This window comes from Papio anubis, chromosome 12, assembly GCF_008728515.1.
Source record: "Papio anubis isolate 15944 chromosome 12, Panubis1.0, whole genome shotgun sequence".
Classification (NCBI taxonomy): domain Eukaryota; kingdom Metazoa; phylum Chordata; class Mammalia; order Primates; family Cercopithecidae; genus Papio; species Papio anubis.
Genome location: NC_044987.1, coordinates 9727250 through 9753149, shown reverse-complemented (window position 1 = coordinate 9753149; position 25900 = coordinate 9727250). Strand labels below are relative to the sequence as shown.

At 43.5% G+C, this 25900-nt stretch overlaps 2 protein-coding genes and 1 pseudogene across 25 annotated transcripts in view; 2 read left to right on the top strand and 1 right to left on the bottom strand.

Moving 5' to 3' along the window:
* The window catches only part of SLC37A2 (solute carrier family 37 member 2), a 33737-nt gene extending 27394 nt beyond the window's left edge, over positions 1–6343 (top strand). For all 4 annotated transcript variants that reach the window (XM_009187580.4, XM_009187582.4, XM_003910896.5 and 1 more), the window contains one exon: positions 312–6343. Coding sequence is in view for 1 of the 4 variants with exons in the window: in XM_003910896.5 (XP_003910945.1) it covers positions 312–327 (16 nt within the window). In the remaining 3 variants the exon portion in view is untranslated. The remainder of the gene's footprint in view (positions 1–311) is intronic.
* Positions 6344–7673: 1330 nt separating this feature from the next.
* TMEM218 (transmembrane protein 218) lies at positions 7674–22419 on the bottom strand. Of its 20 annotated transcripts, none has more exons than XM_021926709.2 (6): positions 22200–22419; positions 21154–21212; positions 13391–13466; positions 12778–12973; positions 11858–11960; positions 7674–8397 (listed from the first exon to the last, which is right to left on the bottom strand). In XM_021926709.2, exons 4-6 carry the CDS (start codon positions 12885–12887, stop codon positions 8263–8265), a joined length of 348 nt encoding a protein of 115 aa, XP_021782401.1. In that variant the 5' UTR covers positions 12888–12973; positions 13391–13466; positions 21154–21212; positions 22200–22419; the 3' UTR covers positions 7674–8262. The 20 variants fall into 20 exon arrangements, with proteins under 20 accessions (XP_021782401.1, XP_021782403.1, XP_021782408.1 ...); XM_021926711.2 differs by having other exon boundaries at positions 12778–12963; XM_021926716.2 differs by having other exon boundaries at positions 12778–12959.
* A 177-nt stretch (positions 22420–22596) lies between these two features.
* On the top strand, positions 22597–25595 carry LOC116269671 (annotated as a pseudogene). Its single transcript, XR_004177313.1, has one exon. The product of XR_004177313.1 is annotated as a keratin, type I cytoskeletal 18 pseudogene (transcript).
* The last annotated feature ends 305 nt before the right edge of the window (positions 25596–25900 follow it).

Genomic DNA, 25900 nt, shown 5'->3' with positions numbered 1-25900 from the left:
GGCTAATTTTGTATTTTTAGTAGACAGGGTTTCTCCATGTTGGTCAGGCTGGTCTTGAACTCCCGACCTCAGGTGATCTGCCCGCCTCAGCCTCCCAAAGTGCTGAGATTACAGGCATGAGCCACCGCGCCCGGCCAGGTTTTAAGTATTAATGTGGCTTAATATTTCCTGCCTGAGAGGTCTAATTACAGAGAACTGAGATGAAAGCAATGACGACGGGACCCTGGGACCCTGTCTTTCCTCTCCCTAGTCAGCAGGAGCTTATGAAGTCTTCTCACTTTCTCTTCCGCCCCTCTTTCCTCTTCATGCAGGTATAAAGAAATATGAGGCCCCAGTTGGAAGAGCAGCATGGAAGGCCCCAGTTGGGTCCCCAGTGTGCTCCCCATGGGCAAGACAATGAAAACTTCCACAAGTAAGGGGGGCAACCCCTCTTAACTGAACATCAGCCAGCTCAGTCCAGACCCAGGGCTGCCTAAGGACACAGAGATTCTCCATGGGAAGGGGACTGCCAAGCATGAGGAGGTAGAAGATTCAGGGGCCTGAGCTCTGGAAGCTACAAGCAAAGGGCATGGGACTGGGGCTGAGTTGTGTCTCCATTTTGATAAGGGAAGGATATGCTCAGACTCTTGCTTGTTCAGATTCCAAGACAGAAGGCTTCACAAGGCCAAGGCCTGGAAAATGTGCATCTCTCCTTCCCATGTTAAATTTTAATCTCTGTAATCTGCCTGTATCTGTAGGTGGGCATCTCACTCCGTCAAAGGAGCCCAGCCTCTCTTTGTCCCTCTATCCATGAAACAGTCTTCTCTGTGCATTTCCCCAAGCTGGGCCCTCTTCTACCCTCCATTTAGGCCTGTTGATAGCTCCCTTACCTGCCCATCACTGCTTTCTCCAGGGCCAACACTCGGGCAAGGCAGGGGAGCTGCCTTCAGTACATAATTTGAGGGGGCACTCCCTCTTGGGCACAGGCCGGCCCTGAGTGCCTCCCTTGCCTCACTCTGATCCTGGCCCCGTAATGTCCTCAGTGGAAGGTGACTGGGGGCCAGTGCTGTGGGGAGAGTAGAAAGAGGAGTTGGCATGACTAAAAATACCAGTATGTGTATTAAGTATTTTGAGAATGAAATGCCAAGGAGTGCCTACTGTATGCCAGCTCTGCTCTAGGAATGGAGTAGACAATGGACACAAGAAGGACTTACGCCCTGAGCACAAGTGCCAGCGGTGACAAGACTGGCAAGATGTGAGGGCATGCATGGTTCATTCAGGCTGCAGGTGTGGTCGCCTGGCGCCATCTGCCGCTCCCTTTTCCACTTTTCTGTATCCTCCTTCCACCCCAAGTCCTGGATCACTCAGTCTTCTGGCTAGCTCTTGGCACCTCCATCTGACCCTAAAGTTGCCCATTGGCACCAATAGATTCCCTTTGACCTGCTGCACCCATGCTCATCCTTGTTGGGGCTTAGCTCAGTAGTGAGCGGGGCTCGCATGGGCTGCTGAAGTGGGGTCCCAGGACCACCAGGGGGGTAGGTTAAAGCTGCTGACAGTGGGCATTCCTGAGGGGGATGCTCAGGACAATGATGATGTATGGGCAAACTGGGAGCTTAGAGCGCCATACAAGATACAAGCCTTGCATTTCCGGGGATGTGGTGGCTGGTGCATTAGCCAGATACACACCCTTCCACGCTGAAGCAGGCTGCACAGGCGCCAGTGGCAACCAACAGGGAAGGCTCCTCCTGCCTGCAGTCACTTCAGCTCTGAGCGTAAGAGTCAGCCAGGGACCTCCAAGTCCTCAGAGCCCACAGGGGCAAGAGCTATACTCTGGCCTTATGTTCAGCATTCACGAAAGCTGCTCTCCGCTGCTCTTTGACATTGAGAATGAAATGAAATTAGTTATTCATTTAATTTAACTTCACATTTGGTCTCAATTAAGCTTAAAATGTTCTTCCTTATAGATGCTCCAATAGCACTTGTAATTAAGGAGCTTAAGGAGAAGCTGTGTTGCTTACATGAGCCACTAGATGGTGACCCAATCCCATCATACAGCCCAGGGTGGGCTGTGGTTCCATCCTGCTTCCCAGAAGAGAGACAGGAGCAGGCGCCTTTTGACTTTTCAGACTTTCAACTTGCTTTCTTCTTCAGAGGGCAGGGGAAGAGGAATGGGTCTCTCGAGGTCTTCTCTTCGCCAGCTGCACTGCTTACTAACTTTAAGCCTGTTTCGTCATCAGGAAAATGATGACATTAGCTACCTCATAGGATTGGTATGAAGGGAGACAAACATCGTCATCACACTCCTGCCCTTGGAGAACTTGTCTAGTTAGGGGATAAGTAGGAAAATACACGGCGACAGTGGCTCCAGATGAGAGCTACGCTGTTCATTAGTCCAGCCATGCAGGAACAGGGCTGGCAGGAGGGCGATTCCAGGGGCAACAGCAAGAGTCCTTCTTCCTTATGAAGGCAGAATTCTCAGGACTTGGATGATTCATTTGATAAGGTAGTGAGGGGCAGTGGAAGAGGGAGGAAGTTAACATGAATACTTATCCAACTCCTACGATGTTAGGCCTTAGAGACTGAAAACCAAACAAATGGCATTGGCTCCTACCGGCAGGTAAGTGTAGCACTAGATACATGCAAAAGGCATTGTGGGAGCTCAGGGTCTGGCCTCAGAAATGAGGACTTAGGCTGTGGGTAGGGAGTTGGGAAAAATACCGAAGGTTGGCGGAACCCCAGCCCTGAGATCTGCCTGTCTGCACCCATCTCCCAGGTCCCAGGTTGCTGGCCCTGTTTGGGCAGCTCTGGGCACAGCCTGTTCACCAGAGGCCTGGTACCTGCCTTCTCCCTGGGTCTCAGCACTCACACGGGGCCAATGCAGGAGCATTACGTTAATTAGTTATTCATTTAATTTAACTTCACATTTGGTCTCAATTAAGCTTAAAATGTACTTCCTTATAGATGTTACAATAGCACTTGTAATTAAAAAGCAATAACTCTCTGCGTTTCTCCCTTAGAGATCCACTGGGAAGCTGGGCGAGTGTGTGTGGGGTGGCTTGGGGAGGAGGAGGAGGCAAGAGGCAAAGAAAAGAAAGGGAAAGAAGCTCTTGGTCGGTCCTAACACCATGAGGCCACAACTAAGACTGAGGCTGGCAGGAGGAACTCAACACGTCCTGGGTGTCTGAGTGGGGGTGGGAGAGTTGCTGTTGGGAATCCTGAGACGTGACAAAGGAGCAGACCTCCTACTGAAAGGTGTGGAGGTAGGGAGGGTGGCCGATGGGGGTGGAAGGAGGCCATGCTTAGAGTTACAGAAGGGGCCCTATATTCTGTGGTAGGTACAATGTGCCCCCACAAGATGTCCACATCCTAATTTCCAGAACCAGTGAATGTTACCTCACATGACAAATGAGATTTTTGCATATGTGATGAAGGCTCTTGAGATGGAAAGACTGATGGGGTGGACCCAGCGGAATCAGGGCTCCGTGTGAATCAGAGGGAGGCAGGAGTGATGGGGATAGGCAGATGCCGCTTTGCTTATCTTGAAGACTGAGGAAGGGTCCACCAGCCAGGGGGACGGGGGTGGCCTCTAGAAGGTGGCAAAGGCAAGGAAAAGGGTTCTCCCGAGTCTCCAAAGCCTTTCCTTTACCCCCTGAAACCCATTTCTGGTTTCTGACCTCTGGAGCGATAAATGTGAATTGTTCGAAACCAGTAAGTCTATGGCAATGTTACAACAGTAATAGGAAATTGATAATATTCCCAGTGTAAAACTGGGGTATGACCAGTTTAAAGGCAGGAAAATAACCACAAGCAAACAAAAGAAATCCCCAAAGCTTAAAACAAGTGAAGGGGCTGGCCTCGTAAGAGTTAGGCACAGCGTAAGGGCTACTGTGTGACGACCTCACCCAAGAGTTCTCCGAGGGCAGGACTTGGACTAAATGCACAGACTGTATCGTCCCCAGCATGATGTGATGAAAATGATTAAAAACACACTTTCTCATTCTGTCTGTGGCACTGAGCCTGATTTCGATCCCAGCTCTCATTTCTTTGGTGGCAGGAAACTGAGAAAAGGTCGGGGAAGTGGGGGTTGCGGAGGGGATAGGGACTCAGAATTTTTTTTTTTTTTTTGCATAAACGGTCACCACCAATAATCTGCTAGAGACAGAGGTCAAGTAGAAAACAAAACAAAAATTCCTAGTGTGTGGCTTTGATTCTGCCACTGGCACCTCTGAAAACCAACCCAGTCTCAACCTTCCAGCTGAATGGTGCTTACAAGAGAGGTGGCAGTGTTCTTGAAACTTGAAAACCTAGTCTACTAGCAGCTCAGCTGTTTAGTAGCTCTGAGCAAGGGGAAAACCAAAGTCTAACAGCAGAGACCTGCCAGAAACACGGGGCTAACGCGTGAAGCTCTCTCTGAGGCCTGCGTGCCTGTTCACGCTTTCCCCCAGACTCCTGCACAATTCCTAAGGTTCTGGTTTTTCCACCAGGCTCAGCCGCTTTTCCTTGGTATTTCTATCAAGTGGATTTTCACTGCCTGCGCTTGCCCCTCCTTTTCCTTCGAGTTTATCTTATGGAGCGACGCCCTATAACAGAAAGTAGTCAGGCTCTTAGACTCTAGAGCCAAACTGCCTGACTTCGGATCCTGACTCCTGTTTACCCCTACCACCCTGTGCCTGTTCCCCATCTGTGAAATGGGGATATGAAGAGTACCTACTTCATAGGGCCAATATGAGGAAGACATAGTACTGACAACATACTTAGAAAAATGCCCAGCATATGTTTGCTAAATGTAACAAAAATTGTTATTTTGACATGTGGAACCCTAGACTTATTTCCAAGTATTGGGATGGAAATAGAGATTAAAGGTTGAACTTTATGAACTATAAAATCTCTTCCAATCATGAGTTCTTATGCTCCTATGAGGATAATCAACACTTTTCCAGATTCGTTTCCATACGGTTCTGATTCTCACATCTGGAAATTCATTTCTATGTAACAGCCAGATATTAAAGGTTTAAGCAAAGGAATGATGACTGAATGTTTGTTATTTCTACTAAAAATGATCATTAGAATCCTTTAATGAAACTTTTACCTTTTTGGGTATGTGTTAGGAAAATGTCAGGTAAAAATAGCTAAGAAACACTATTAACCAATGTAAAAATAAGGAGTTACTTGAAAGCCAAAAGTGATCTTTAAACTATTTGAGAAATGAGATGTCAGGAATCCTGATGTCAAGTTGGAGCCCCACTTCTAATTAACTGTGAAACTTTTTAAATCCCTTGTCCTCTCTGCCTGTTTCTCATCTGTAAAATAATCACAGCAGGTTTCTTTACACATTGAGCAAAAAATAAACCAGAAACACTTCAACTGCAACAACCATGAAATAGAGTTGATACTAAAGTTTCTGTTAAATAACAGAACAAAAAATGGATTGCTTTATGTTAGAATAAAAACATTTAAAAATAAACTGGATGCCCTCCTTCCAGGATGGAGAGAGGAAGACAGTCTAGACACCTCACAGCCTAGTTCTCTGATGGGCTTACTCCACCAGGACTAGTGCTTTACACCCTACAGGCTACATGCTGAATGAACGGCAGGATGCGAGAATGAATGGCTATGTACTCCCTAGTACCTGGACATTGCTATGGTAATTCTGATGCAGTTTTACATTAAATTTACATTGTACACAAAGAATGGTAGCTTTACTTCCATTTTTATAAGTGAAAAATTTAAGGAACTTATCAACAAATTACCCATTGTGATTTCCATTGTGGGGATAGGGTGGTGTCCTGCTAACTCAGCTTTTGTCAGGATACAATTTTAAGAAGCTAAGAAATCACCTATTTTCTTATATAGAAACCGAGATTTACTCTCCCTCTCCACCTTCTAAACAGTGGGGATCACCAGTCTACCACAGGATCCCCTCTGGGTAGGGAAGAGTGGAGGAGGGAACACGCTCTAAGGCCACTGATCGCAGAATGGTTCTGAACACTAAGATGACGTCTGTCTGTATTTAAGGAATGACCTCTGAGCCCTGTCTCCAAGAAGGCCACGAGCATACAGGATACCATAACAGACACTGACGATAGGGTTATCCCATGCCAAACTCTCAGTGAAATTCATTTTGAGCCCTCTCAGCCTTCTACGTCTTATCCCAACCCCGTGGGGATTTTTTGCATAACTGCACTGAGTATGCAGGTAGAAAGAAATCTATCATTCATTTCACCACAGCTGGTAATTACAGACTCCAGGTCTGTAGACGGTAGGTCAAGTCAAGCTGAAATAAACTTTGCACAGAGTATTTCTTTTTTGCCTAAAGCCAATCTTTAACATATAAGCCTGTCACTTACATCAGGCCAAAAAAAAATAGAAAACAGTAGTATTAAGGATAGAATTTAGTTTCTAACCTTAATATACTTTCCTACATCTAGATAGTCACCCAAAACCTCACAGTTATTATCCATTGATCTAATAGTTGAATAACTTTTGGGGGGAATAAAAAAGGTGGATTCATGGTCAGGAACCTATAAGAGTTTTCCCAGAGTTACTTTTTTAGCAAGGCTCTCAGAAGAAGGCAACAATTGGCAGCTTGTGTTTGTTAGGAGCCAAGCTTCCACTTGGGCTACAGGGAGACTCACAGAGTAACACAATAGCATGAGGATCCCAGCTTGTCTCACTTCCCTCAAGACTTACGCATTCTTTTTTCTCTCCCTCAACCTGCTTAGAGGATGTTTCTTCTTTTCTTACCTGTGTGCCCTAGGCCAGATTAGGAAACTATTTCCTTTGAAGTTTTCTGTACAAAGCCTTATCTGCAAAGTTTTTACAAACTAAGTAGGATAAAGGAAATGGTTCGATGTAGGGATAACTATACCTGCCCCTCACCAGCCCATGACTCTCAATGGTTACCTGTTCTTTCTTCTTGGAATTTAGAGCTTAGTTGCCTCTGGGGTGGCAGGACTGGGTACCTTCTCTACCCTGAAAACAGGACTGAGGAAAGAAAGTGAAGGAACGTGGCCTTAACCTACCTCAAGCTCTCAGAGTTGCACAGAGCCTAGTGTGTTTTCTTTCCGAGACAAGCCCTGAGGCCTACCACACCTGGGTTTGCACACTGGCTGTCAGGTGAAGCTTGGGCAAGTCAGTTGATCTCTTTAAGCTTCCGGTTTTTCTGCTTTAAAGTGGGGATGATAAAAATGAGACTTGTAAAAATTAAATAAATTAAACCTCAAAGGAATTAGTGTGCCATGGCATAGAGCACATACTCCATCAGTGATCTCTTTCCAACTTGTTTTCTTGGTTCTTAATTTTAAGCCAGAAGACTCTTTTTCAAATGGCTCTAGGAAGTCAGGATCAGACTTCCAAAGTGGAACCTGACCAGAGCCCCTCCATTTAATGCAAATTTCATTTGGTCTCGGAGATGAGATAAGTATAAAGTTATATCTAATGTTGAGAATATACCTTCCTCACTAGCTTTGGAGAAAGGGCTACAAAGATGAAAAGAGAAGACACCCCAAAATGGACTCATGGTAATTAAATAAAGCACACAGAGCCCACTACATCATAGAAGAAAAAAACCTACAGATACATGGCAAGACCAAAAAACAACAACAACAACAACAAAACAAAAGAATATTTCCATACCTTTTCTCTAATCCCAAGGAAACCTAAAGATACTTGATTAAAAAAGCCGTGGCCAAGAGTTCAAAGTGAAAGTCAGCCCTTTAGCTATTATTTATTGCCTTATTAGAGCAGAGGGAAGTGACACTCATTGCCTTTATAGAGCTCTGCAGAAATATATGCACAGAGTGGTCAATGACCAACATTTGAGTAAGTCTTCCAAATTATCACATTAAAATAACCTTTCGAATTTGAGTGCCTCTCCTTTGCAAACGACCGCAACTTCATAATGAAGAATTTTATGTATTATCAAAAAGAACCAGAAGCCCATGTGCTCCTTTCCCCAAAATCCACTCACTAAGGACTTGAGTGAAAATCCACTCTAAGCAGATCACTGTTACTATTTCCCTTTCAAAACAGTTGGAAATCCTAAGGTACGGGTACTAAGAAGATAGCAATATCCTTCTTAAGCTGGTAAGAATCTAGCCCCACAGGGACAATTTGGCAATCCTGTTTCTGGAAGCCAGGACTCAGGAGATTTGTCTTCGTGATGGACGGACACTCCTCCAGTCTTAAGGCAGGAGGGCTGTCAAGGCTCTGAATAGTGCCTTTCTGCTCATCGATGTCATCACAATGAAGGAGAGAACAGGTTTTCGTTTTCGCGAAGAGTGGTCAGTAGGAGCGCAGTGGTTTGGCATAGATGGGCTCCAGAACATGATGGATTAAAACCAAGAAGAGGCTTCCAAGGAAGATGGCGCTAAGAAAAGCCAGCAGGACATAGCGGCCAATGAAAAAGTCATCCACAATCTGGGGAAAGAAAACATCAAAATGAAATTACTACCAGTTAGGCACCCTGGCTGGGTTAATCTGAACTCTGTGATGAGTGGGCCAAGAGTTAGTTCATGAGTGTAACTTCCAGTAACATCCTGCCCTGAGTCTCCTCTGTACGTGGAGAAAAAAGAATCTTTTCCTCAACTCCCTGAGCAGAAGACACAGGTCAAGAAGGGATCAATGAGGTACAGGGAACAAATGGCTCAATTTAGGAGGCTGGTAGACACTTTGAAGTCCCTGGATGAATTATTTTATATTCTGAAATCCATTATCTGAAAGAGTTAATGAGAAGCTTTTGCTGGGTCCTAGAAAGGCACATTTTTGTTGTTGCTAAAACACATTTTGTTGCAGAGAATTTTAAACATACATAAAAATGCAATAGTATAATAAACTCCCATGTATCTAAGACCCAACCCTCAAAATCATCAATCCATTGCCATTTCAGGAGGGTTCATTTTCAAAATGAAAGGTGACTTGACTTTAAAGCTGTCAGCGGAAGAGTCCCTTGCCACAGGGCAGGGAAAATGGTAATTGACCTGAGATACTAAAACACTAAGAGGATAGGTAACTTGCCCCAAAGCAGACAATGGGCTGCCTGGCCTTACACTTGAGGCCCCAAAGATGTTGGTCTTTGCTGACAAAACCCTATAATTGGTGTTGGCGCTACCCACTTGTTCACTGTCCCCTTCCAGAGCTCCACTCTCCCCAGATCCAAATGGTGGTGCTTAAATTTGGGCAGGAAAAAGCAATTTAATCTACAGACCTAATGGAGCAACACCACCAACCAAGTGGCTGACTGACTTCACAGGCTTGAAATCCCAGCACCTAGGAGGGAATCCAAAACACCTGAAAGACAATTATGGTAGACAGAATAGCGGCCCAAAGATAGCCACATCCTCATCCCCAGAAATTGTGGATCAGTTAGATTGTATGTTAAAGGAGAATTAAGATTGCCAATCAGTTGCCCTTAAAAAAGGTGGGAATAACCTGGATTATCCAATCCAGGTGGACCCAATGTAATCACAAGGATTCTTCTAAGTTGAATAGGGAGGTGGAAGAGAGGGTCAGAGCAAGAGAGGTGAGGATGGAAGCGTCAGTGCGGTGTGATGTCACTGGCTCTGAAGATAGAGCAAGGGGGCTGTCAGCCAAGGAATACGAGCAGCCTCTAGAAGCTGGAAAGGATAAGGAAGTGGATTATCCAATAGAACCTCCAGAAAGGAATGCTGCCCTGCCAACCCCTTGGTTTTAGCCCAATGAGACTGATTTTGGACTCTAACCTACAGAACTGTAAGATAATACATCTGTGTTGTGAGCCATTAGTTCACACGATTTGTTACAGCAGCGATAGAAAACTAACACAGCGGCCATACGCAAAGCACCTCTCAGACCCAAGCCCTGGTGGGATCACCGAGATCCAAAGACACCTCAGCTGCTCCAGAGATTACCCCAACAGTCAACTTACAACAAAGGTCAGTTTGATAAAACAGCTTTAACATAACTTTGACCTTGGCTCCGGTACTGAACAAGTCTCTTGCGGGCCACATGTTTGCTCGTTCGACACGTTTCACTTTTTAATTAGCCAATTAGCAGGCCCTGGGTGCAGAAGGCCCAGGCCATGTATTATTGATACCGCATTGAGCCAGGCTGCTGCAAAGGCCAGCTCTCAAAACCTGAAAATTAGAACTCCAATTCTGTCGGCCATGCTGACAAAAGTATTTTGCTCAAACCCCATTCTTGCCTCCTGGGTCTGAAACTCATATGACAGAGAATAGAGGGATTGATTTCAAAAATGTGTTTGCTCTGTGCCCTTCTCCCAATGTTTATATCTGCAGCATCCAGAAATGTGGCAGCCTATATCACTATCCCCCTTAAAAGACAGGGAAAGCGACCGGATTCAGTGGCTCACGTCTATAATCCCAGCACTTTGGGAGGCTGAGGCTGAGTGATCTGAGGTCAGTTCGAGACCAGCCTGGCCAACATGGTGAAACCCTATCTCTACTAAAAATAAAAAAATTAGCTGGGTGTGGTGGCACATGCCTATAATCACAGCTACTCAGGAGGCTGAGGCAGGAGAATTGCTTGAGCCCAGGAGACGGAGGTTGCAGTGTGCTGAGATCGTGCCACTGCATTCCAGCCTGGCCGACAGAGTGAGACTCTCTCTCAAAAAAAAAAAAAAAAAAAAGGTAAGTGAGGTGGGAATTTGCCCCGGCTCACACACGTGGTACCCAGACCTCCAGAGTATTTTCCAAATACTGACAACAAACTGGCATCAATGGAAATAATTCCTTAATTGCGTGTGGTAAGTACTATTTCCCTTGGAGTTTAATTTCCTTCCTCTTGCCATAGTTAATCCTAGAGTGTCAATTTTAGTTCAAAAGTTACACGTATATTCTTGTATACTGTTGTTGTCTAGTGTCAAAATGCTAACCCATGAGCTCTCTGGGACTGCCCTGGATATTCTGTTAAGTTCTCAACGATGAAGATTTTGAAGACGGACCTCAGCTTGAATCCTTGTTCTGCCTCTTGCTATGTGGCCTTGGGCAAGTTACCTTAACCTCTGACAGACTCAGTGTTCTTACCTACAAAATGGGGATAATAATGGTACCTATGTCATACTACTTAGGGCTGTCCTGAGGTTTAAATGAGACAATGCAAACAAAGCGTTTGGCACAGGACCTGGCACACAGAAATCCCTTAAAGAATTTTAGCTATTTTCATGACTATCACTTAAAACATCAAAATGAAGGTTAAGAGGAAAGCTGTGAGAAGGAGTAATGGGACAGAAGAGGTTAATGCCATTGTCAAGATCCCATGGGTCTGAGACCAGCCAGGCATGGCAATGCCATGGTAAAGAACTCCAGAGAAGGACTCTGAGAGAGATGATAAAAATCCATTTAAAGACGTGGGTGCTGGCAGGTATGGTCCCAGGCATGAGGACCAAAGAACTCCCAGAAGACTGTTGGGAAAATTCTAGCACATGCAGTTGGAGAAGCATGTCCTCAGCACCCTCAGGGCACCACATCAGTTTCAGTCCAGGATCTGCGGTTAGGAGCCCAGGCTGCCAGGAATGGGAACACTTCCATCTCGGGTGCAGGCCTCTGACTATCCTTATTTCATTTTCTTTTTTTTTCTGTCCGCATGGTACAGGCTTTCCAACAGGCTGTTTTCAACTTGATGCAAACTGGAGATGAGACCAAATCAGGCAAATAACTGCCTGGTGGGGTTAGAGGTGGAATTCAGAGTAAGATTATTTTCCTGAGTGAAGGGGCAGGGAAACTTAAAACTCTCTCTGAACGTTCCCTACCATTGGTTGAACTTTACAATTCTGACATCTTGGGAAACCCGGTGTCAGAGAACATCGAGGGCAGGATGGACATACAGATGAAGAGAAACAAGAGTTACAGCTCAGGAGGCAAAACAAAACCAACAGCTTTACCTTAACTTCCACCTCCGGGGCTGGGAATTCACCAGCTCGTGGGAAAAGCAACAGAACTGACGTGATGATCACAGCACCGAAGAATAAAAAAATGACAGAGAACCTGGGGTCAAAAAGACATATATTAAAAGCACTGTTTACAGTTTTTTCTCTGATCAGTTAGGTCTGGAAAGACTCTTCCTTGGAGCCAATATTCTATGTTTCAGTCCCTTAACAATGTCCAGAGACCTGCTGTCAACAACCTCTTCATCCCAAAGTCCTTCTTCCTAGACAGGTACCAGCTAGGTGCATTCCCGTTTATTCTTGGTAATTCCCAATTCCTAGGAACGGAAATGTGTAGTTTTTATTTTTACTTCTGCCCAAAGTCATAATCGAGAAAAACCAAAGCATCCCCTCTCCACCTCCACTTCTGTTGTTTTTAGAACAGAATACTTTAGAAAATTCTACAACTCTCTGCTTCATACTAACACTATCTTGGTGCAACTCTACAGTTTTTTCAGAGTCGGTTTATGGCCTAACCCTGTTCTGAAGGCAACGCGTGATATAGAAAGCAGGCCCAACTCATCACATGTTGTTTTTTCCTGGGTCCAGGGCTACAGCCTCGGGGACTGGACCAAGCCTCTGCCATAAATCTGAACAATTCATAAACACACACCCGTACGACCTCCAGAAATTCAATCAGCAGTGAAAGCAGAATTTCCTGCCACAGTTAGAACTCAACCACACCACTTCCTTCTCCCATCTCGGCTTCCGAGCATAAATAACACAGTTCGTGCTTATAAAAAGAGGTTAAAATGCAACTCATTCAAACTGCCAGTAATTACAAAACTGATCTCTTAAATTCTAAATGTTTAATGAGCATCAGCGATTTTGCCTCTAATTGCTTTACCTGGGACTCCCAGCTGGAAAGAATGCCTTACCTCGCCGCCCCGGAGGCCCTGGACAGCAGCACACACAGCAGCAGCACTGACACCCACAGCAGGGCTAAGATGAACACGCCCGCACCGACTCCGAGCACAGTGCCAGCCATCCCGCGGGGAGGCAGCGGCGGCCCCCGCCCTGCGCGCCGCACGATCAAGTGTCCTCTGTGCTCCAGCGCCGCCTTCCTGCCACACACTCCCATGAAGGCATTCAGACAAATACAGAAAGCCTAAACTCAGTACAGGGAATTTTCTGATGATCAGTGTGTTAGGAGGATTACTCAGTACAGGTCATTAATTTTCAGAAATGTCCAGGCCCAGAGTCCCTTAATGGAAACTGGAAATGTAGAAGCCAAAGCCTTTCTCTTTGGCGGGGACCGAGAGGCGTGTTTTCTACTCTGCACTCAGAAGGTCTTTCTGAGGGTTTCCCTTCAAATTCGGTACCTGAGTTCTACTTTGACCTCTTCCCCCAGCCCACGGGAGAAAACGGAACCCTCTCTTGATACAAAACCCTAAGAACTGTTAGAAGACACCGGGGCATGGGAAGGAACTCCAGGGCCAAAGCGGAAGTTGAAGCTCTCAGGTTAAATCCATGGTGTGAGCTTTGACTCACCAGGCAATCGATCACAAGACAGAAAGTTCTCAGTCTATTGTCGAGTTCTTATTCAAGAGGACGAAAACTCTCAGTCCTTAAAGAAGAGGAACAGCCATCACTATTTTTGAACATTTATGTGTGCTAAGTGCCATGCAAACATATCTCATTCAATCCCAGCATGAAGCTTCTGAGAAAGGTATGACTATAGCCATGTTACAATGGGTGAAATATAAGCGCGATGGGGTACCTATTAGTTTCCTAATTAGCAGCTCAAAATAGAAATTTGTTTTCTCACAGTTCTAGAGGCCAGCAATCCAAAATAAAGGTGTCAGCAGGGCTGTACTCCCTCCAAAGGCTCTAGGACAGGGGTCCCCAACCCCTGGGCCATGGACTGGCACTGGTCCATGGCCTTTTAGGAACTGGGCTGCACAGCAGGAGGTGAGCAGCAGGCAAGCCAGCATTACTGCCTAAGCTTCGCCTCCTGTCATATCAGTGGCGGCATTAGGTTCTCATAGGAGGACGAACCCTATTGTGAACTTCATGTGCGAAGCATCTAGGTTGCAGGTTCCTTAGGAGAATCTAATGCCTGAAGATCTGAGGTGGAACAGTTTCATCCTGAAACCATTGCCCTGCATCCGCCTGTGGAAAAACTGTCTTCCATGAAACCAGTCCCTGGTGCCAAAAAGATTGGGGATGGCTGCTCTAGGGGAGAATCCTTCCCTGCCTCTTCCAACTGCTGGTAGCTCCAGGCACCGTTCATTGGCTTTTAACTCACAACACCAGTCTCTGCCTCCATCTTCCCATGGCATTCTGCTGTGTCTGTCTTCACCTTTTCTGTCTCCTGTAAGGGTACTTGTCATTGGATTTAGGGTCTGTACAAATAATCTAGTATTATCTTGAGATGCTTAACTTAATTAAATCTGCAAAGACCCTTTTGTCAAACGAGGTCACAGTCACAGATTCCAGGGGTGAGGATGTAGACATATATTTTTGGGGAGCACCATTCGACTCACAGCAGAGGAACAGCACACCGCACTACCTCCCCTGGATTTCCTTTTCAGCATCGGAGACAAGTCTTAAGCAAACACACTCCTCTAGGTTGCTGGTTTTCTTTACCCTCATGGCTTAAATACCACGAAAACATTAGCTATGAGAAGTTATAAAGTTATGGGAAAGGAGGGTCTAAGTATGAACTGCTAAAGAAATACATTTATTGAATCAACATTTACGATGTGCCTGCCATGTAAAGCACTGCGCTATAAGCTGGGGATGCCAAAGGTGAATAAGGTATCTTCTGACAGAAGCTCAAGGTCTATTGGAGAACACTGTCCTGAAAACAAGTGTCCATATTACATTCTGAGTGATGGTAAAAGCGAAGTGCAGTGGGAACGGCAAGAGTGAGAGGGGCTTTACAAAGGAAGTACTCCGCACAGGCACGTTTAAGAAAGAATCGGAGTGAGGGGAGATGGGACCTGGGGCCCACCTGCATGCCTAACTTCTCTGGGGAGCAGTCTGCCCCCATTAGGGCCACATGGGCACCATCTCAGTCACTCTAACATGCCCAGGGTTTCCCCATCTCTGGGTCTTTGTACTTGCTGTTTCCAATGCCTGGAACTAACTCTCAACCCGAAGCACGCCTGCTACTATTTGTAGGACTGGCTTTCCTCAGCCTTCTGATTTCTGCTTAAATGTCACTCCTCAGTGAGGTGTTCCCTGAGTGTCTTCTCTAAAGTAACCCTCAAACACTGACTCTCCATCACTCTATTTCCTTCAGAGCACTTTTCACAGAACTAGTTAATATTTTCATTTATTTGTTTACAAGTTTATTTTCTGTCTCTCCAACTAGAATAGTAAACTCCACGAAGGCAGAGACCTGGTATCTTTCTCACTGTGGTAACCCCAGTTCTTAGCACAGAGATTATACATGACAAGTATCTGTGGGAGGAATAAATGACACAGCGCTAACAAGTCCACAAACATCAGGTGAGGGAGTGAAAGGATCATACGGAGTTTTAGAAAAATGACTGTAACCTCTGGTCAATATGCTGGACGGAAGTTAACAAGGGAAGTGCCTCATACAACAGCAAACACAGAAATGTTCAATAAAATGGAACAAGAAGAATTTAGTACACAGCAGAGCTCGAAAACAATAAAGAAAAATAATTAAGTGCTATAAAAAAAATGTAACTCAAGGCCTGAGCTGAGCCTAAAAGTCTATGGGGGTACTGTTGCCTGATACAGCCCTTCAGGGTGATTCTCTTCAAGGCAGATAAGGTCTCAAGCCCACGATGGCAAAGAACTAGCAATGGGAACAAGGCAGAAAGCTGGGCCCTCACAGGGCTGACCAGTTCTTGAAATAGGGTCTAAAAAATTTGCTACTGACTTAGCTGGAAGAAAGCTGGCTGAGTGCTTCAGGCCACAGGTCAAAAAACAACAGCCCAAGAGAAATCTGATTCCCCACCCCACATCATATCCATGTGTGAGATTCAATACTACCAGTGTGATACGGGAATCCCAAATATAAAGATTAACATGAAAACTAGACTAAAAGTGAGAACCCACTGGATCCCAGCAGAGACAAAACTAAACCCACAGGCTGGCATGCAAGACTCCCTCAAGAGTAAGTGTAAAATAAAGATGTTTTCAGACATACAAAGGGTGAAATGTAGTTCATCTCTCATGGATCCTCAGTGGAAGAGCTACTCAGAGACATATTTCAGCAAGAAGGAAAATGAACCAAGAAAGGAGGTATGAGATGTAGGAAGATTGGTGAGAAAAATACTAAGAAATATTGACAGTAAAGATTTCTGTAATGATGACAATTTTTGAGGGGTTAAAAATCAGAAAGAACTAAATATTACTCAACAGTTATATGGTAGATGGAAAAGGATAGTTCAAAGTTAAAGCATTCTACAGTTATTTTGTTTTGGAGGAGGTGTTTGTTTTTTAAGCTAAGTACACAAGTTTAAAAAAAACATAGGTAAACAGCAAGCAACAGAAATAGAAAATATAGCTTCTATACTAGTAAAGTGAAAAAAAAGTAAAGAAAACAGAAAGTGGGGCAAGGGTCAGTGGTAGTGAGGTGGGTGGCAGAACAAAGAATAAGCAAGGAAAATGGAAAATACAAAATAAGATTGTAAAAATGAACCCAAATACAGCAGTAATCGTAGTACAAGGAAACATTATATTTGGCTACTAAAAGAAATTCTCTTAGATTTTTCTTTTTAAAAATAGCTGTGTACAAAAGTTCTACAGAAAGTATAATGAGAGGCTGAAAATAGATTGAGAAAGACATGCAAAGCAAATATTAACAAGACAAAAACCAGGGAAGGAGGGAATAGGGAGATCGTCAATGAGTATAGAGTTTCAGTTTTGCAAGATGAAAACGTTCTGGAGCTCTGTTTCACAACACCGTGAATATACTTAACACTGCTGATGTGCACTCTTAAAAATGGTTAAGACAGGAAATTTTATGTTTTTTTGTTTTTGTTTTTGTTTTAAGCCACAGTTGAAAAAAAAACAAGCGAAACAAAATAAAAGCTACTGAAGTAATATTAGTACCAAGCAAAATAGATGTAAAGCTCTGAAAAATATTAATAAGAACAGTCACAAAAGGAACAATTCAGTAAAAAGATACAACTTGAAACAAATGTGAACCTAACAACAAAACCTCCAAATATATAAAGCCAAAACTGACAGAAGTACTATAATAAATGGATAAAACCACTAATTTAGTGAGAGATTTTAAATATGTCTCAGAAACTGATAGATCAAGCAGATAAAAAAGAATAAACACTTGAGAAAGAGGATACCTGAATGAGAATAAATATGTAAAAAGGTGCTCAACTTCATTAGTCATCCAGAAATTGCAAATGAAAACCAAATTCAGTAGCTTCATATACCCACCAGAATGGCTAACATGAAATGACAGACAACACCAAGTGTTGACAAAGATGTGGAGTAACTGGAACCTTCATATACGGCTGGCAAGGGCCGTAATTTGTTAACCACTGCTTTGGAGACTATTGGAAGTATCTAATAAAGCTAAATATAAATGCACCCTACACCCAGCTCTTCTATTCTTAGATGTATTCCCAACAGAAATGCACACCTAAGTTCAAAACAAAGATTGCAGCCCTACCTGAAATAGCTAAAACATTAAACAATCCAAATATCTACCAATAGAGTGGATATAGTACTCTACAATCTATTCATTCATACAGTATATAAAGCATTATGTAGTATAAAGCAATGAGAATAGTATAAAGCAATGAGAAAGAACACACTACAACTATACTCAACAATGTGGATGAATTTCACAAATATTGAATGAAAAAAAGCTAGAGGCTAAAGAGTTCATAGTATATGATTCCATTTATATAATGTTCAAAAACAGGTCAAACTAATTTTAGGCGCTAGAGGTCAGGGGTATGGTTGGCTTGTGAAACATAGTGACTGTAGGGGGTTCAGTGAGATGCTGATAAAATTCTGTTTCTTGATCTGGGTTTTGGTCACCTGGCTTTATTCATACGGTGATGTTGTATCTAACCATGCACTTAGGATTTATATACTTTTCTGTATGTGTATTACCCTTCACTAAAATGTTTACTTTACAGAAAGAATATCAAGAGATGTGTCAGCCAAGTGTAGTATATGGACCCTTATTTGGTCCTGATTCAAACAAAGCATTGCAAAAACCTTCTATGAAATGATTGGGGAAATCTGAAGAATATCCAGATAATTGATAGTATTAGGAAATTACTGTTTGTATTTTCAGTGAAAAAACATTATTGAAAAATACGCTATTATTATGTTGTTAAAAGAGTATGATAAAGATATATGCATACACACACGTAGCACATTACAGATAACAGAAAAGGGTTTCTAGGAGCTTTCTATTATCTGAGTGAGAGGAGGTGAAGTAGCTGACATGAAACAAGACTGGTCATGAGCTAGTTGTTGAAGCTGGGTGATGAGTATGTAGATGTTTGCTATCCTGGAATTTTCTATACATCTGAATATATTTGAAACTTTCATAACAAAAAGATGTGGATATGTATATGTATATCTGTATAAATATGACTATAACAAAAGATGAGTAAGATTTGTATAGCTAAAATTATAAAACTTTATTCAAAGACAAAAAAAAAAAAGAGAGAGAGAGACCTGATTAGAGAAATAAAGCAGACCTGAACAGTAAAGACCTGGGTAGAGAAATAAAGCAGACCTGAACAGAGAAATAACCTGTGTTCCTGGATGGGATGGTTCAATTAAAAAATCTCAATTTTCCTTAACCTATAAATTCAATGCAATTCTAACCAACGTCTAAAAACAATTTTTTGTGGAACTTGAAAACAGATCCTAAATTCATATGGAAGAGCAAAAACCCAAGAATAGCCAAAACAATTTTGAGAACTAGGATGGCAACTTGCCTTTCTTGTTACAAACTGCCGCAAGACACATTAAAAAACCAAAGTAATTAAAACAGTGTGATAGTGGCACAAAGACACATGGCCCAGTGGTATAAAATCAAGAACCCAGAAACAGATCCGTGCATTTGTGAGAACTTCCTATAAGCACAGAGCTGGCTTTATGATTCAGTGGGTAAAGAACTTCATAGATAGTGCTGGGACAAATGATTCTCCAATAGGAAAATAATAAAACTAGATCTCTGTATGATATACAGAAGTCGATTTTAAATGGAAAGTAATTCGTAATGAAATAGCATATGTTTAAATATACAAATGTTCAGGCTGACTGCACTAGAATACGTAATGAAGTACAGTAGTCAGATGCTTGCACCTAAACTTAGAATCACCACGAACGCAAAAGCTTCAAATGCAGACTATGCAGGTGTGTTGTTCTGGCAACTCAAATACCACGAGCTGTGCTGCCTTCAGTTATGTGATTTGCTAGAGTGATGAACAACTCTTGTTAAAGTTCCAAACCACAAATAAGTATAATTTTCCTCTGATTTACATTAGAGCTGCATTCCTGGAAATTTTACTATATTACACTGTGCCAAAAAATCCATTATGTTTATACAAAAACTGGAGTTAGGCTCTAGACTCAGATAATTATAAATGAGTATCTTGTGGGATACTCAAAAGTTGCACAGGATACAGGACAATTCTTCGTTGTGAGGACTGTCCCATACATTACAGAACATCCAGTATCCCTCATTCCTGATCTGTAAACCCCAGTAGTGCCTCCCATCAAAGAGTAACAAAATACATCTTCACAAATTCCAAAACACCCTAAAACGGGCAGCAGCATCTCTTTGGGGAACCACTGTTCTAGAAAGTTCTTGCATAAAGAGACATGTACAAGGTGTTTATTGCAGCTTTGTTTACAATAGCAAAACATCAGGAAAAAATTTAAATGTCTATCAATCAGGGAACAGATACAATATTATATATTCATAATGAATATTTAAAACGAAATTGATCTGTATGTATTGATGTGAATATATCAAAAAAACAATGTTGAGTGACAAAAACAAGTTGCAAAATGGAACCCACAGTACGATACTACTTGTATTTTTTAAATTAAATACAATTTAAACAGTAATATGTATTGTTTCTGACGTACATATATACAGCAAAAGTATAAAAACATGGGCATAAATGATGTATGACAATTTCAAAAGACTGTTTGCCTCTGGAGAGGGAGGCAGGAAAGGGAATGGTGTTGGGAGTGGAAATAAAAGGGATCTGAACTAAATCTGTGATGTTTTATCTCTTTAAAATAAAAAACTTGAACAGGTGTGCCAAAATGTTAATATTTATTAATCTGATTGGTGAAACACAGATATTATACTACCCAATGTACTATTTTCTGTTTTTAAATTTTTTGTGATAATTTTTAATTTTTAAAAAGGTAATGGGCAGCAGAATGCATGTGAATTGGGTGATCAGTTAGGAAACGCAATTCTCCAGATAAGAGAAGAGGGTCTGAACTCCAGTCTTAGCTGTGTCAAGGGAGAAGGTGTTAGAAATGACACAAGTTTCTAGCTTAGTTGTCTGACCTGACGGTACTGCCCTTAAGAAAACAACTATTTAATTTAATTTGTGCTATTCTGGATATTACACAAATAACCTAGAAGACTTGGATCAACTCTAACAGTTAGAATAGAGGGCAAATGGTAGTTGAAGCTGGCTGGCACCATTAGAAATGTTGCCCTTCAATCCCCCTTAGTAGCTTAAGAGTTCATGAGACATTGGTTTACATATGGTATGGCTTTAAAGTAAATAAGATAAATATTCCCAAGCTCTTTTAAGAATGGAGCTCATAATTTTATAAGCAAACTATACATTTTCTTACAAAGCATAGAAAAGAAGAGCTGGGTATGGTATAGAGTGCTGCTATAGGGGAAGAGAGAACATCTAGTCATTTTTATCTTATTTCAATGTGATAATATCTGTGATAATTTCCCATATTAGAATGGCTAAATTATTGTTATTGAGTACAATACAATAAAATATTAAAATGGAAGTGTTTTTGTTTACTGTTCACGCCGTCAGTAAACCTTCTTTGAGAAGTGATGGCTTGGCCAACCTGATTTCAAGGGTAAGTCCATTTACTTAATATCTGTGGCATTTAAAGCAGGTAGATTGGAGTGGAAAAAAATAATTTAAATTTGAACCGTTCAGCAGCTGACAAGAGCAACTACAAGGCCAATGTTTTCCTTCTGTGCTCAATGCTGTGAGGTTTTTCTCTGGAAAGAGTTTGTTCAAAACCTTTTAGATGTGTGTGTTCATTTAACGATTGTTTCTACATACCCTTTCATCCAGCTGTCAGAGAAAATAGGAATAAATTGACTGATCCCTGCACAGGTAACCTAATGGATTAAAAACACAGTACTCATCACCAGGCTGATCATCATGAGTGAGAATACTAACGGCCACTATAAGATGACTTACTACCTAAGACAAATGTGGATTCCTCAGAGGGTAATGTGGCCTAAGTGCTGCTGCTGGTGGGAGATATCTCACCCATCCCCCGATTTTCACACTGACTCAAGCCCTTGAAAGCAACAGAAAACAGTGGGTTACAGGAGTGAAGTGCTCTTCTGGAACAGTTCTTTCCACTTTGCTTTATAGCTGTTTTCCAACCCTTCAAAAATAACTGGGCGGTTACTTTCACACTTTTATGTTTCTACTTTAAACACTTCACTATCTTTTGAATTTTAAAATATTAGAATAACGCCTCTACCTTTGTAATGAGATAAAATGCAAGCCTGGGAAAAAAATCAGTTGCCAAGCTCCCAAAATGCCACCGATGTAGCATCTGCTCTTAACACGTTGATAGAAAAGGAGGATCAGTAAACCTAGGTCTCGTCCTTGCATCTCACTCCTGGACGGTGTTGTGGGTTGGAACGGCTGCAGAGCCTCGGTCCCTCCGCTGTCTGCATCTCACAGCACTGCAGCCTGGGAACACTCTACTGGAACTCTAAGCTTCTCCCCAACCCTGCTGCAGATTCAAACTGGCGACAGGAAAACGATACCCCCCATGTCTCGTCTTCAGAATGTTCACCTGGCCACCTCCCAGTAGCTGGAGAGGGATTAAGGTCTTGATCATAAGAGATCTGAATCAGGCACTGACACTTCCTTTTCTTAAGAGTATGAAACACAAAACAGCCCTTCCTTCTCTGCCTCACATTAAGTATTTATTAGCCGGGCCTTGGGGCCAGATCAGCGGTAAGGGCGGTCTGCGAGGTCCGTGCACCGCCGTCCGCCCACGCCTTCTTCCAACCACCTCAGCCCGACCCGCCACTTTTCTCCCTTCTCCGCAGCCGCCCTGCTTTCCTCACCTCTGCCCGCCTCACCTGGATCCCACTGTCCACCCTGGCAGTACTCACACCTCAGATTCCGGCCGGTTCCAGCCCACCGGGCTCCTGTTTACTTAGGGCGAATCACAAGTGGGCTTTCATTCAGGTGATTTAACATTCACTAATCAGCGTCGCTCTCTCAACGCCCAACTTCTTCCTTATTAGCTTACGCCTAGCGCGGCTCCCGGCAACGCCATGCGCGATGGGTTGGCTCGTCACCCTTTGTTACGCCCTCCGATTGGTCGGTGCCTGTCGGCCTTTGGACCGACCTCAGTTCGGTTGGGTAGCAGCGGTCCGAGCTGCACGCCACACCCCCCCCATGTCAATCACATCATCTCTCCGTAACTCGTTGGGCCATTGGTCAGTCTAGCCCGAGGGCGGGTTGTTGGGCGGAAGAGAGAGGTTTCTTCCGGCCTCACTCGCTGTCACCATAGAGATTGCGCATCCAGGCAGCGAAGCGGCGGGGCTGGGCAGCTCAGATCTCGAACTCCGGAGAGCTGCACAGTCGTCTAGACATAAGTGCGTTTTCTGGGGTCTGATGAACATCTCACTGCCCAACCCACTGGCTCGAGTGGGGCGCAAGATGTGGGGGACAAGTCAGCTTAGGCCCGGTCATTAGGTGCCCCAACAACCCTCCTGGAGGGAACTGAGGACGAAGCACCAGTTATAATAACGGCACGCTTCATTTATCTTTATCTCGCCTTATTTTATTTGGCATTTAATACTTCCATTAGCCTTGCGAAGCAGACTAAGGCAAGGATCATTCTACCCACGGGACAGACTGGGGAAGCGGTCCTGGGTCCATCAAGTAAACCCTCTGCCGCCAGGCTGCTGGAACTGGAGTTGGCCCACGCTATTGGCAGACTGCTGTTACCTTACTGCCAACTAAAGCTTGCCATGACTTTGCTTTGAGGCTATGGCCTGTTAGACCAAAAGATGCATCAATCAGGACAACCAAAGGAAGTAGGACAGACAGGCTACGTGCTCCACCACTGAATCAAGAAGGGAAAACAAAAATCAATACCAAATTGGAGAGTTGCACCGTTTGAACCTTTGACCCTAAACAAAATTCAGAAATACCATGAAGCAAACTATTCAATCTTAGAGCACTGCATCTCTGATTGAAGGAATTCTCCTGAATCACAGCTTTATGAACCAAAAAGAAGAAGATGCTTGAATTTCATCAACTGCACGTCTCAAATTTATTCTACTTTCAAGGCTTCATTTGCAGTCATATAACGTAACCAATGATTTCTTGTGTGTTTAGCAACTTAACATTACTTGGCCCAGTGAGAAGCTCTGTGGCTAAGAAATCCATTATTTTGATGAATTCATTTCACTGGAATTGAGTGTTGACTGCAGCTATGTTCTGTCAGGAACTGTGAAGATATACCAGAAATGAGATGTGACTCCTGTCTTAATAGCCTGTGGTTTTGTAATGTTAGGTCAACAACACATGAAACAACTAGGAAACACTTTAAAACAAGATATAACAATGGGCCAACCCTATTGTACAATTAATTTCTCCAAAATACAATAATACTTCATATTTGCAGATCATTTTGTAGTTTCCAGAGCACTTCTTCCCTTGTATTATTTGGGGGATATTTTGTTATGGCTGGAATTAGCGTGTATGTCTTTATCATAGAGCTAGAACTAATGCTGGGTCGTAGCATATGAGTAGGAACAGGAAAGGTGGAACAGAATCCGGGGAGAGAAAGTAGTTTGAGCAAAGAGGCCAAGGCAAGAATGAGCACTGAGTATCTGGAGAATAATATGGAGACAAATGATGGAAAGTAATGTGTAGACTAGTTGGTCAGAACTGACTCTGAGACCTTAATATTTTGGAGGAAAGTGGTCAAAGTTCAAAGTTTGAGATTGGAAAAGTTAACTTTCTTACACTTCTAATGTTCATACTGGCTTCAGTTAAGCTATAAATTAAAAATGGGCTTGGCTCAACAGAACTTGAGTCCTGTCATATGGCTTTTCTCCTTAGGTAGCATGAGCTTCACCATTTGCTTTACCACCTCCACCAACTACCAGTCCCTGCACTCCATCCAGCCACACAGCCATATCGTCTGGTCCATCAGCAGCGCAGCCAAAGTCTATGCAGGCCTCAGGGGCTTGGGCTCCCAAACCTCAGTGTCCTTCTCCATAAGCTTCTGGGGTGGCTGGAGGTCTGGAGACCTGGCTGCAGGGATGGCCAGGGGTCTGGAAGGAATGGGGGACATCCAAAATGAGAAGGATACCATGCAAGGCCTGAATGACTGCCTGGCCTTCCTACCTGGACAGAATGAGGACTCTGGTGACTAAAAGTCAGAGGCTGGTGAGCACAATCTGAGAGTACTTGGAGAAGAAGAGACCCCAGGTCAGAGTCTGGGGGCATTACTACATGACAATCAAGGACTCGAGGGCTCATATCTTTGAAATTCTGTGGACAATGCTTGTGTTGTTCTGCAGATTGACAATGCCCGTCTTGCTGCTGATGACTTTAGAGTCAAGTATAAGACAGAGCTGGCCATGTGCCAGTCTGTGGAGAGCAACGTCCATGGGCTCCACAAGGTCATTGATGACACCAATGTCAGTCGGCTACTGCTGGAGACAGAGATGGAGGCTCTCAAGAAGGAGCTACTCTTCATGAAAAAGAACCAAGAGAAGGAAGTAAAAGGTCTACAAGCCCTGATTGCCAGCTCTGGGTTGACCACGGAGGTAAATGCCCCCCAATCTCAGGACCTCAGCAAGATCATGCAGACCTCCTGGCCCAGTATGATGAGCTGGCTCAGAAGAACTGAGAAGAGCTGGACAAGTACTGGTCCCAGAAGACTGAGGAGCACACCACAGTGGTCACCAGGCAGTCCACCAAAATAGGAGCTGCTGAGATGACATTCATGGAGCTGAGCTGTATAGTTCAGTCCTTAGAGATAAACCTAGACTCAACGAGAAATCTGAAGGCCAGCTTGGAGAACAGCCTGAGGGAGGTGGAGGCCTGCTATGCCATGCATATGGAGCAGCTTAGTGGGGCCCTGCTGCACCTGGATTCAGAGCTGGCACAGGCCCAGGCAGAGGGGCAATGCCAGGCCCAGAAGTATGAGGCCCTGCTGAACATCAAGGTCAAGCTGGAGGCTGAGATTGCCACCTACTGCAGCCTGCTGGAAGATGGGGAGGACTTCAGTTGTAGTGATGCCCTGGACATAGCAGCAACTCTATGCAAACCATCCAAAAGATTGTCCAGGATAGTGGATGGCAAAGTGGTGTCTGAGACTAAAAACACCAAAGTTCTGAGGCGCTGAGCCAGCAGAAGCAGGGTACCCTTTGGGGAGCAGGAAGCCAAGAAAAAGTTCAGAAGTCGTTGGATGACAAAAATAAATAAATAAATAAAAGAATGGACATGAATGAGGAGATACTCCAAAGTTTTTTACATCTTCCTGAATGGATATAACATTATTAGGTTTTCTCTCTCTTAAGAGGGGACCCGCCTCCCAAGTACTTCCCAGTTGCACCCCTTAACTAGGAGAGAGGTGTTATTAATAGTTTTCTAATTAAATGATATCATACCCTCTCAATGAGATTGAAAGAAGTGCTGTCATCTTAGTGCTTCATCTTTGCTATCTCAGAATCAAAACTGTGTCCCTCACTCTAAAAAAGACTGGTTATTTGATTATCTAATTTTTCTCTTTTAAAAAATTGTCTTCCCTGGA